Source organism: Ursus maritimus, unplaced genomic scaffold (assembly GCF_017311325.1).
Source record: "Ursus maritimus isolate PB19 unplaced genomic scaffold, ASM1731132v1 scaffold_12, whole genome shotgun sequence".
Lineage (NCBI taxonomy): Eukaryota > Metazoa > Chordata > Mammalia > Carnivora > Ursidae > Ursus > Ursus maritimus.
Genome location: NW_024423564.1, coordinates 20,776,478 through 20,789,906, shown reverse-complemented (window position 1 = coordinate 20,789,906; position 13,429 = coordinate 20,776,478). Strand labels below are relative to the sequence as shown.

Below are 13,429 nucleotides of genomic sequence, written 5' to 3'. Positions count from 1 at the left end.
CTAATAGGTTTTTAGTAGAGTCCTAAGATTTTATATATATAAGATCCTGTCATCTGCAAATAGTGATAGTTTTACTCCTTCACTTTCAGTCTGGGTGTCCTTATTTTATTTCCTGCCTAACTTCCCTTGTTAGATCCTCCAGTATAATGTTAAATAGAAGTAGCGAGAGGATACATCCTTATCTTATACCTGATCTTAGGGGAAAACATTCAGTCATTGGCTGTTAATGCTACTGTGGATTTTTTGTAGATGCCATTTAAGAATTGAGGAAGTTCTCCGTGTTCCAAGTTTGTTGAGCGTTTTTATTATAAAGGGGAGTATTAAATTTTGTCAAACTCCTTTGGCACCTATTGAGATGATCACATGGTTTTTGTCTTTTATCCTATTAATATGATGTGTTAGGTTGATTGATTTTCATATATTGAACCAACCTTGCATTGTTGGAGTTAATCCCACTTGTTCGTGGTGTGTACTTTTTTTAAATATATATCCTCAGATTCCATTTGCTAGTATTTATTGAAGATTTTTGTATGTATATTTGTGAAAGATTAGTTTATTTCATTTCTTGTGATGTCTTTGGTCTCATTTTGGTATAAGGGTAATACTGTTCTTATACAGTGAATTGGGAAGCATTTCTTCATCATCTGTTTTTTGGAAGAGTTTTTAAGGGATTGATATTTATTGTTCTTTAAATGTTTGGTAGACTTTATGTTTAAAAAAAATAGTAGGGACCAAGGTTAATAGTAGTGATACCCAGAAATGTGCACACCTGTTATTTTGTCAGGCCATTAGTGTGGGTTTTTGAGTCTGTGATCAATAGTCGACTAGCTGGGTTTTGTCTTTTATTCTTGCTAGTTAATTTCAATAAGCCACTGACTTGAAATTTTTTTAGTGGCTTTTACCACCTTGTGTTTAGTGTAGGGTTTGGGGCCCTGGAGGGTTTTTTTAGTGTTCTTGCTCCACTCTCAGCTTTCAGCAAGCCCTGCACACCTTGGGAGTCTCTGTGCTCTTGCTCAGCTCTCAGAGATAGATTGCTGTTGTTTTGTACTCTAGTCAAGGCTTTGGTTGCAGGGAAGAGAGAATTTGGTTCTCCTTCTGAAGCCTTCTTTTTAAGCAGTCCCTTCTTACCTGAGAGCCAGAGTGGGTATTATTAATGTTCCTGCCCCTTCTCCCACCTCTCCCCACAGCCTTTTATCAAGAGAAGGAATGATTGTCTTACTCCTCTTCCAACAGCAGCAGACCTTTGCTTTGTATCAGTGTAAGAGCTTGGGCCCAACCTGGCTTCAGACTTGCCCCCAGTGGTGGATGGCTGGTTTTTTCCTCTCTCTCTTTCAGTGGCAGCTGACCTTTGCCAGTGACCAGAGGGTGGGCAGATTCCTGCCCGTCATCCAGTAGCAGCTGGCTTTGTTTCTACCCCTCTTTCAGTAGAAGCTGGGTTTTTTCTTGGGCAAGGGATGTTAGGGTTTCCTTCTTAGGTATTTAAAACTTATCCTTAATATTTTTCTATATATCATATTTCAAGGTTGTCTTTTTAGAAGATTTAGTTCCTGATAAGCAGAAGGACATTGAGAGAATTTAGAGAAGGATGCTTACTATTTGATTACTATTATAATATGCCAATATGTTTGTTCTTTTACAGCTTAGGCTTGATTTCCGACTCTTTTCACATGTTTTTCGATAGCACTGCCATTTTGGCTGGATTGGCAGCATCTGTTATTTCAAAATGGAGAGATAATGATGCTTTCTCTTATGGGTAAGACTTTTTAAAAACCTTTTTATTAAAGTATAAGAAATACAGAAAATATACAAATCTTAAGCACATGAATTTTCACAAATTGAACACATTTATGGAACTTGAACCCGTAACCCCCGCCCCCTTCCTTCCTATGTAGCACCCCGGGGTAATAACCACCTCCTTCCTTCCTATGTAGCACCCCGGGGTAATAACCACCTCCTTCCTTCCTATGTAGCACCCCGGGGTAATAACCACCTCCTTCCTTCCTATGTAGCACCCCGGGGTAATAACCACCTCCCTAACTTGGTGGATTCGTTTTACCTGTTTTTGAACAGTATTTAATCAGAATCTACAACGTGTACTTTTTTTTTAAGTGAAGCTTTTTGCTAGATAGGGGACTTTCTTAGACACTCTTAACCCATTTTTTTTTTTTTTTTTTTGGAAGAAGAAGAAAGTTTCAGTATATGAAAATGGTCATGTTTCTTTTTTAGAGGGATATTTTGCTATTAATTTATTTAAAATCATTATTTCCTAATATGATTTTATATTACCCTCTTCAAGTTCTGCTTTCATGAAAAATGCTTCTTTTCATACTTTTGCTCAATTTAGATAATTAATCAAATATTGGAGAGTGTTTTTATGCTGGAGAGACTATATTGGAACATCTGGTCTCACTTCTGAGCCCGGTACTATTTAGAGGCAGGGTTTGCCTTTTGCCATGTCTGATTGGGAGAAGCAGTGCAGTGTCCAGTGTTTGACTGACTCTGCCTGAGTGTTTTCTTTTTTGAGTTCATAGAGTATTTTGCAGTGTAATTGTATTTATATGTAAGCAGCACTCAGGGGTAATATCCTCCTCCTCTGTCTCTCCACCTTCATTCTCTTTCCTGTTCCCCTCTCTCGCCTTGTACTTGTTGACTCCTTCCCATCTGTCCCCCTCTCTTGTGAGTGCTTTCTCACATTCTCTCCTTTCTTCACTCCTATGTGTTTTCTCTGTCTTCCACTCTCATCTCCAGCCTCATCCTCTCTGCCATCTCTCCTGAACTCCCTTCTTCCTTCTCTTGTTCTTTCTTTCCAGTTCCTTGTGCCAGTGCTCATGGTCTCTCCCTATTCCTCAGCCTTCCACTCTCCCCTTCCTCTCTTTCTCTCTCTGGTACATCTTTATCTTTCTTTTCTCCTGCTCTCTCTCTCTACCTTCAACCGCTGTATCTCTCAGGCTCCATCTTATTCCCCTTCCCTCTCTCTGAACCTCTTATCCCTAGTTCGTTCTTCTTTCCTTTTTCCAGTCTCTTTCCTTCTCTCACCGATCCTCCTGCCAGAAGGCTCCCTTTCCTTTATAGTGTCTCTCATTCTGTCCTGCCTGCTCACATCCACTGTCTTATGCACACTGCCTCCTGTTCTCTCTTTTACTCTTGTTCCCTCCCCACTTCCTCTCTCTCCACCTTCCCTTTTGTTCTCGAGCTAGCACGCATGCACTTTGTCTTGTATGCACTCTTGTTCTCTTCAGATATTTATCGAGGGCCCACTATGAGTCTAATCCTTTGATACTTATAAAGATGAATAAGATATAGTTTCTGTCTTGTAGGAACTTGTGTTCTGATGAGGAAGCACTACTGTAAAAATACCATAAAATCCGTACAGTATGACAAGTGGCAAAAGAAAGATATATGAAGTTCTGTGACAGAACTCGCTGATTTGGGGTGTAATCAAAGTGATGTAGTTATTTGTAAGATTATAAAAAGTGAGACGAAAAGCACTAATTACACTGTTTTTATTGACTACAGTGAGGGATCTCTATAAATCGAAACAGCTCAGAAGAGAACATTTTCCATGGCATTATGCAATCAAAAGATTCTTAAGTGTATTTTGAATCATTAAAGAAAGATTGCATGTAAAGTTCTAATCTTGTGTTAGAAAATTAGTAATTCATATATACTGTATATTAAAAACTGATTAGAATATCTTAACATTATTTTTCAGAAAAAAATTTAAAAAACACAATTTTTCAGGATAAACATTAGGTGACTATAAAAATTCTCAGTTCCTTAAATCTCAGGCTATCTATTGTTTTCTATTGAGAATGCACAGTCTCCCATTATAAGATGGTTTTTAGGAACAGCTTTGAATACCACAGTACTATAGCAGGTTTTAACTATTTAGCTTTAACTAGTTTCTGTAAGGGAGTAATATTCTTGCCACCTTTTTTTGCTTCTTGTTTTGTCTTCTCCTTGTTTGCTTTTTTCTTTTGAGAAGGGAAAAATTAGGAGTAAAATCTGACGCAACATTTGAAACTATTGATAGTTGCTATAGTAGTAAGAAGCAGCAGTAGTGAAATGTAGGTGCCAGGACATCAAAATGACACTGAATAGGCTAAGCCTGGGGATGGATCCCCAAGCCCCCAGTTCAGTATGATCACAGCAGCAGACTGACTGCAACAGAAAAATAATAGGAGGAATCTGAGAAGCAGAAGACTTTCCAGTATTTCTTTATAGAAAAGTCATCTTTGTGTCTGGTCACACTCCTGTATCTGAAATAGCAATGCCAGCATAAAAGTAAGATATGTCTGATAGGTAGATACATGCATATGTACATGCCTTTATATGTACGTGCATATGCTTGTATCTTTTTTTACCTTGGCTAAAGAATTCAGACACCATCATACTTAATTAGGCAGTAGCACATTCATGAAGGTACTGTGTTTTAATTCCAAGACTCACTGTGTTCAAGTAAACGTAGTCATTTGTAAAGGCAAGTTTGTCTAGTTTTCACAGGTTTTTCACTTGAATCCTGCAACCAAGTTTAACAAATATATTAAGCCTAATTAAGTCACTTTAGTCCAACAGTTGATCAGAATTTATGGAGCACCTACTAAGCTAGGCATTAGAGACAAAAAGATGCCTGAAAAACATTCCTACCTTTGATCTTGACATCTAATGGAACTCAGGGACAAAAGGCTTTCAATCAGGCGTTAGCTCTGGGAGTAGAAGTGTGGGCTAAAAAAAAGTGCTTTTTATTTTGAGGTTAGTAACACTGCTGATGTATTAGATACATTCCTAAGAGTTTACTATGGAAAGCCAGCTGAATTTAATGAACGTTCTCTCCTGAAAAATAAAAAGGCATATGCTTTGACACATACTATGTAAATTTAATTCATTTGTATGTGTTAGAAGGTAGAAGTATGCATTATTTCTGAGTGCAGAAATATGTGCTATGTTGGAATGTACTGACAGAGCAAACTCCAACATGACTGAATAGAGTCCATTTTAAAGAGTTTGTTCTCTTTACTTTAAGCATAGTTCTTATAGTAAAAATTGTATTATCTAGAAGTTGACATAGAAAGCTAGAAAAAGCAGTGTTTTGATACTCCTGTTATATTGTTTAAGGACCAGAGTGACTAACTGCTGTGAGCACTCTTTGAATAACGTTAGGACATGTAAAACTGCCAAGTTAAAGTTGTTTCTAAAGACTTTAACTAAGCCAAATAGTACCTTATGGAAAAAATAAAAGCTTTCCCCGATGCTTTATGCAGGTAGGAAACAGAAAGCTTCAGAAGTCCATGGAGAGGGGCGCCTGGGTGGCTCAGTTGTTGAGTGTCTGCTTTCGGCTCAGGGCATGGTCCTGGAGTCCTGGGATTGAGCCCCACATCAGGCTCCTCTGCTGGGAGCCTGCTTCTTCCACTCCCATTCCCCCTGCTGTGTTCCCTCTCTCACTGGCTGTCTCTCTCTCTGTCAAATAAATGAATAAAATCTTTAAAAAAAAAAAAAAAAAAGTCCATGGAGAAAAAGACAGGTATTTTAAAAATAGTTTTATGTGAAGCTAGAATTGATTCTAAAAATAGGTAATTGAAAAGTTTTTATTAAATTTATTAATCTTAGAAAAGAGTGGTAGAAATATAAATCTCAAGTTGTCTTGGGTAATTCAGAAATAATTTATTTTCCTTCAGATCAAAGCTCCATTTTCCAAATATTTGAGAAACAAAAAATTTAAGGAATTCTTAGAAAAGAAGCAATTAATATAAAGTTAGAAAAAACCCCTTTCTCAAGTTCTTTTCTTCTACTTTTTATCTTTAGATCTTTCCTTCTTTGCCTGCTTGTCTAGTCCGGTCTTTCCTTCTCCAGGGGCAACTTGAGATTTACATTTCTGTGAAAGGTCTTTCTAAATCTACTTACTCTAAGAAGGTCTTTATTGGCTTGTAGAAATGAATGTATTTTGCAGTATTGTGCTATTACATATAATTCATTATAATTAACTTCATTTCCTCATTTCTGCAATATATATAGAATAAAACACATTATACTATAAACACTAGGACTTTGCTGGCTGCTTATACCATATAATATGGTTTAGAGTCTCTGAATGTGTATAAATTTATGATATGATTTTTAAGGAATAATAATTCAGTTGTTTACTTTGCTCTTCTTTAGGTATGTTAGAGCGGAAGTTCTGGCTGGCTTTGTCAATGGCCTGTTTTTGATCTTCACCGCCTTTTTTATTTTCTCAGAAGGAGTTGAGGTATTGTAAATAATGATTAGACTCAGTAAATTACATTTCTCTAATGAAAATGTTTATGAACTAAAGATACACGTATAGAGCTGCTTTTACACTATTAAGTATCAAGGACAGTGTTGGGTTAGATAAAATATTATGTAAGAGGAGCTTCCAAAATAGTTGAAAAAATTAAATGTACGTGAAAATACTTGAAATTGGAAACAACTAAATGATAGTGCTTTATAGGCTATGAATGAAGTGTTGACTCTGTGAAAAGTAAAAGCACAAGTTGGGAAGTGTTCTTAAAATAGAACCTGAGAATTTTGCCAGTGAATCTTTAATATTTGGTATATTAAAAAAAATAAAGAGAAAATTGAAAGATCAATGAACTTAAAATGAATGGCAATATTATTAAGATACCAAAGAGGGATAGGTTTTAGACCAAATAGTCACGCTTTTAAATATTTGTATTTATTAAAAAATAGTAATTATTACCTTGTCTGCAATAAGTGAGCACTGCTGTGGTTTTTTTTTTTTTCCTATAAACTGTTTGGCATATATTTTTAGAATGCTTTTAATTTTGAAAATAACTGAAAATTCTTAAAGATTGCTTTTTGTTTTTACCAGCTGATATATCAGAAATTATATCAATGCTCTTTGTTTGTATTATGTGTTTTCTAGAGAGCATTAGCCCCTCCCGATGTACACCATGAGAGACTGCTTCTTGTTTCAATTCTTGGGTTTGTGGTAAACCTAGTAGGAATATTTGTTTTCAAGCATGGAGGTCATGGACATTCTCATGGCTCTGGTATGATGGTTAGAACCCTTTGTTTCTTCATTTTTCTCTTTTCCATCATAATTTTCCCTTTTGAAAATTAACAAATTTTAAAGTTAAAGCCTATGTTGATTTTTAATAACAGAAATAAGATGGTAATAGATTCTTATTAATGTCTTCCTGAACCATCATTCCCCCTTCTCCATGTTTCTCCATCCGAGTGCCATCTCAAGATTACACATGTTCTCAGTTTGGTGTGGATCCTTCCAGACCTCTATAGCTCATCTGTTTAGTATGACACCATTTATGTAAAACCAACAAATGAACATTAAAAACCACAAAACAAATGTAGTTACTAAAAATTAGAGTGTATGGGGTATGAAATTTATTATACCATCTGTCTTTGAAATCCTTCTATTTGGTATACATCAGTCCGCCTTCTCTTGTTAACATAAAACTCCACGGTGTGGGATACCATGGCTTATTTAAACTGGTCTTCTCTATATAGACTTTAAGTCCTTTCTGCATGAAGCATATCCTTGTGAATATATGCAAGTGTTTTACCAAAGCTGTGCTGACCCATTTGGTAGCCATGTGGCTATTTAAATTTAAATTATGGTTAATTAAATTTCATAAAATTAAAAATTCACTTCTTCAGTTACACTAGTGATGTTTCAAGTGCTTTGTAGCCACATAGGGCTGTCATATTGGACAGCAGATGTAGAACATGTCCATCATCACAGAAAGTTCTTTGAATTGCACTGTGTTAGAATATACATAGAGTTGCTGGAACACAGGAAATACAGTTTTTAGTGTCAGTAGACAATGGCAAATTGCCTTCCAAAATGACTCATCCTCATTTATCCCAGCAATGAATGCCAGGACTAATTTCATCCCATTCACATCAAAACTTATTATTATAGGTTTAGAACTGTTTTGCTAATACTTTGATAAAAATGTTATCTCATTTTATTTACTATTTCTCTGATTAGCAGTGAGGTTGAAAATCTTTCTGTATGTTTTTAGGCCACTCAAGTTTTTCCTCTCCTAGAATTGTCTATTTATTTTTGCTTGTTTTTCTATGGTCTTCCTGTTAATCCATTTACAATAATTTTATATATTTTGTTTGTTTTATGTGTTGCAGACACCTGTTCCCAATCTATGACTTATCTTAAACTTTTATATAGAGGTTTTTAATTTGAATATAGTCTTAGTGTTTCTGTCTTACATTTTTTCTGGTATGTTTTCTACTTTGAGAAGTTTCCTGTTCCTGAGTCATAAACATATACTCTTATATTTTAGTACTGTTAAAATGTCAGGGTTTTGTCCCTTATCCATTTTTTTCCTTCATCTATATGTAATTTGTTTTTGTAATGGGGTGAGTTACGACTTAACTTTTTTTTTTTCAGTGTGAATAAGCAGTTTTTCAAGCACCAATTATTAACCTGCCTTTTACCCCATTGAGGTAAAAGAACACTTTTAGCCTATATTAAATTGCCTTTCAAAGTTGTTTGGGCCTGTGTTGCTCAGTTGGTTTTTTCATCAGCTTGTCAAGTATGAAAAATCTTTTTGGGATTTTGACTGGGAATGCATAAAAGAATTTTTATGTCTTTTACTAAATTGTCTTAGCTATTTCGATAAAGATCTTTGTATTTTTCGGTCAGTTCATTTTTAGGTAGTTGGCTGTTTTTATTACTATCAAGAATAAAAACTATTATTCCTGCTTGTCTTATTGCATAACCAGGAACTCTAGACAGTGGTAATTAGAAATACTTAGTTCGTATCCTTGTGTCAACCTGGGTGATCACCTGAGTAACTTAAAAAAAACCTGATGCCCAGGTTTATCCGAAGAGATTTTTATCAGAATCTCTGGAGGAAGCCCCAAACATCAGCATATTTTAAAGCTCTCCAGGTGACTTTGATGTGCATTCTTCATTAAGTCAATGAAGAATGCTACTAAAGTTTTACCATTTGGTCTGATGTTTATGGTCTGTTTTTGATGAAACTATTTTATCAAGTTAAGGATATTACTTTTTCTTCCTGTATCTATTGAAGTAATCATTTTTTTCCTCCTTAGTTAATTTAAAATTTGTAATTACATTGATAGATTTCTTGTAAGGAACGATCCTTAAATTTTATGGTTAAAATGTATCCATTTAGGTCTTCATTTAGGTGTGTGATCCATTTTCAGTCAATTTTTGTATATGGTGTGAGGTATAGGCCCAGTATCATTTTCTTGTATATATATTTCTGGTTGTCTCAGCACCGTTTGTTAAAAAGATTATTTTCCCCCCACTGAATTGTCTTGGCACTCTTGTCAACAATCAGTTGACCGTAATGTAAGAATTTATTCTGGACTCTCAACTCTATTTCATTAGTCTATGTGTCTATCCTTATGCTAGTACCCTACTGTCTTGTTTAATGTACCTTTGAGGTAGGTTTCAAATTGGAACATGTGAGTTATCCAACTTTCTTCTTCTTTTTTAAGATTATTTTTACCTATTACTTACTAATTTAAGATTATTTTACTTATTTATATTTCCATATAGGGGCTCCTGAGTGGTACATCTAACTAAGCATCTGACTCTTGGTTTAGGCTCAGGTCATGACCTCGGGGTCATGAGATTGAGCCCTGCACTCTACTCAGTGCAGAGTCTGCTTAAGTTTCTCTCTCCTTCTCCCTTTGCTCCTCCCTCTGCTCATTCCCATGTGTGCATGTGTTCTTTCTCTCTAAAATAAATCTTCAAAAAAAATTTTTAAGATCATCTTGTCAATTTCTGCAAAAGCAGTTGGGATTTTGATAGAAATTGTATTGAATCTGTAGATCAGTTTGGGAAATATTGTCATGTTAACAATGTTAAGTCTTCTGATCCATGAACATGGGATGCCTACCCATTTATTTATAGCTTTAATTTCTTTCAACATGTTTTATAGTTATTAGGTTACATGTTTCACACTTCTTAACTTAACAATTAGGCTTTTTTTGTTGTTGCTATTGTAAATGTGGTTGTTTTCTTAATTTCGTTTTTTGATTGTTCTTTACTAATGTATAGGGATACAGTTCATTTTTGGATACTGATCTTGTGTCTTGCCACACTGCTGAGGTTGTTCAGTATTCTAATAGATCTTTAGTGGATTCTGTAGAATTTTTAGTATCATGTCATCTGCAAATAAAGATAATTTTACTTCTTCCTTTCCCATCCGAATGCCTTTTTTTTCTTGCTTAATTGTCCTGATCAGATGCTTCAGTACAATATTAAAGATTTATTTGAGAAAGAGCACATACACACGAGTGGGGGGAGGGGTAGAGGGAGAGGGAGAAAGAGAATCTCCAGCAGACTCCCTGCTGAGTGTGGAGCCCAAGGCAGGGCTTGATCCCACCACCCTGAGATTATGACCTGAGCCGAAATCAAGAGTCCTACACTTAACCAACTAAGCCACCCAGGCACCTTGCTTCAGTACAGTATTAAATAGAAGGGGTGAGAGAGGACATCCTTATTTTCTTCCTGATTTTAGGATGAAAGCAGTCAGTCTTTCTTCATTAAATATGATGTTAGCTGTGTTAGCCATGTGTTTTTCAGAAATGCCCTTTATCAGATTGAGGGAGTTCATTTCTCTTCCTAGTTTACAAGGTGTTTTTATCATGAAAGGGTATTGGGTTTTGTCGCAACTTTCTCCTTCATTTTTTGAAATGATCAGTTGTTTTTTTTTTTAAAGATTTTATTTATTTAGTTGACAGAGATAGAGACAGCCAGAGAGAGGTAACACAAGCAGGGGGAGTGGGAGAGGAAGAAGCAGGCTCATAGCGGAGGAGCCTGATGTGGGGCTCGATCCCATAACGCCGGGATCACGCCCTGAGCCGAAGGCAGACGCTTAACCGCTGTGCCACCCAGGCGCCCCGATCAGTTGGTTTTTATCCTTTATTCTATTAATGTGATGTGTTACATTGCTTGATTTTTGGATATTAAACCACCCTTTCATCCTTAGGATAAATCCCATTTGGCCATGGTTTATCTTTTTTATATATTGCTTCATTTGGTTTGCTAGTATTTTGTTGAAAACTTCTGTATCTATATTCTTAAGGAATTTTGACCTGTAGTTTTCTTTTGATGTCTTTGGTTGGTATTAGTATCAGGATAATACTGGCCTTATGTAATGAGTTGGGAAGTGTTCTCTTTTATTCTATTCATTTTTTTAAGGGGGTGGGTGGAGAGGAGTGTGAAGTATTGTTATTTTTTAAATGTTTGGCAGAGTTCAGTATGAAGTCATCTGGGCCTGGGCTTTTCTTTTTTGGAAGTTTTTACATTATTCTTTTTTTTCTTGTTATAAGTCTATTCAGATTTCTGTTTACTCTTGAGTCAGTTTCAGCAGTTTGTGTGTTTCTAGGAATGTTTGTTTGTCCATTTGTCCACTCCATCTAAATTATCTTATTGTTCATAGTATGTCTTTTTAAAAATTTATTTTATTTCCATAACATCAGTAGTGAAGACTTCTCTTTTCCCAGTTTTAGTATTTTGTGCCTTCTGTTGTTTTTTTTCTTGGTTAATTTAGTTAAAGTTTTATCAATTTTGTTAATTTTTTTTTAAAGAATGCCCTTTGGTTTTATTGATTTTTTTCCCAGTGTTTTTCTCTTCTCTCTTTTATTTTATTTCTGCTTTAATATTTTTTATGTCCTTTCTTCTTGCTTTGCCTTTAGTTTACTCTTCTTTTTTTTTTTTTTTTTTTAAAGATTTTATTTATTTATTTGACAGAGATAGAGACAGCCAGCGAGAGAGGGAACACAAGCAGGGGGAATGGGAGAGGAAGAAGCAGGCTCATAGCGGAGGAGCCTGATGTGGGGCTCGATCCCACAACGCTGGGATCACGCCCTGAGCCGAAGGCAGACGCTTAACCGCTGTGCCACCCAGGCGCCCCTTCTTTTTTTAGTTTGTTAAGGTGGAAAATTAGATTATTGATTTGAGATTTTTTTTTCTTCTTACCGTCGGGAAATATTTTTCTAAGCACGCAGAAATATAATTTGTAAGTTTGGTATGTCGTTTTTTCATTTCATTTTTGTTCATCTCAAAGTATTTTTCAATTTCCCTTGTGATTTCTTCTTGGAACCATTAGTTATTTAAGAGTGTGTCTTTCAGGGGCGCCTGGGTGGCACAGCGGTTAAGCGCCTGCCTTCGGCTCAGGGCATGATCCCGGCGTTATGGGATTGAGCCCCACATCAGGCTCCTCCACTATGAGCCTGCTTCTTCCTCTCCCACTCCCCCTGCTTATGTTCCCTCTCTCGCTGGCTGTCTCTGTTAAATAAATAAATAAAATCTTTAAAAAAAAAAAAGTGTGTCTTTCATTTTTCTTCTGTTGTTGATATCTAATCTAATTCCATTGTGATTAGATGACGCACTTTTTAGGACTTCAGGTTCTTTTCGATTTATTGAGTCTTATTTTATGACCTACCATTTGGTCTGTATGGACAAATGCACACTTGAGAAGAATATGTATTCTGCTGTGTTCTATAGATGTGTTAGGTCTAATTTATTAATAGTTGTTCAATCTTCTAGTTTTTTGTTGATCTTCTGCCTAGTTATCTATTATTGAAAGTAGGTATTGAAGTCTCCAACTGTTGTTGAATTGTGTATTTTTTCGGTCAATTATTTTAGGTTTTGCTTCATATATTTTGGAGTTGTGTTGTTCACTGCAATATGTTTGTTTATAATCATCATATCTTCCAGATAGATTGAACATGTTATTATATGATGTTCTTTTTTTCTTACAGTAATTTTTGGCTTACAGTTTATTTTGTCTGATATTATGATAACCATTCCACCTCTTTTTTTTTTTTTTAACTGCTTGCATGGTGTATTTTTCTTTCTGTCTTTTTACTTTCAACCTGTTTGTGTCTTTGACTCTAAAGTGTGGCTCTTATAGACAGAATATAACTGGATCATATTTTTTTTCTATCTATTCTGACAATCTCTGTTTTTTGATTGGGATATTTAAACATTTACATCTCATGTAATTACTACTAAGGTAGGATTTACATTTGCCTTTATAATATTTGTCTTCTATATCTTCCGTCCTTTTTGTTACTCTATTCCCTCATTCCTGTTTTTTAAATAGATACTTTCTAGTGTACCTTTTAATTCTCTTTTCTTTTACTATATATTTTTTAGTATTTTCGTAATTGTTGTCCTGGGGATTACAAGTAGCATCTTAACTTCAAACAATTTAGTTCAGACTAACAGTAATTTAGTAATACGCAAAAATTTTGCTCCAGTATACCTCCCTGTTCACCTTGCTTCTTCATACTATTATTGTCATACAAATTGCATGTTTTTATGATGTCCATCAATACAGTTTTATAATTACTACTTAATGCAATTGTCTCTTAAAACATACAGGAGAAGAAACAAGTCACAAATTTAAAAATACATTTATCCTCTCTC

General features: G+C 35.3%; 1 protein-coding gene across 1 annotated transcript in view; it reads left to right on the top strand.

Annotated features, from left to right (window-relative positions):
* The window catches only part of SLC30A7 (solute carrier family 30 member 7), an 87,590-nt gene that overhangs the window by 12,674 nt on the left and 61,487 nt on the right, over positions 1 to 13,429 (top strand). The window contains exons 3-5 of the mRNA XM_008697647.2: positions 1,640 to 1,753; positions 6,157 to 6,244; positions 6,902 to 7,028. Coding sequence (XP_008695869.1) covers positions 1,640 to 1,753; positions 6,157 to 6,244; positions 6,902 to 7,028 — 329 coding nt within the window. The remainder of the gene's footprint in view (positions 1 to 1,639; positions 1,754 to 6,156; positions 6,245 to 6,901; positions 7,029 to 13,429) is intronic.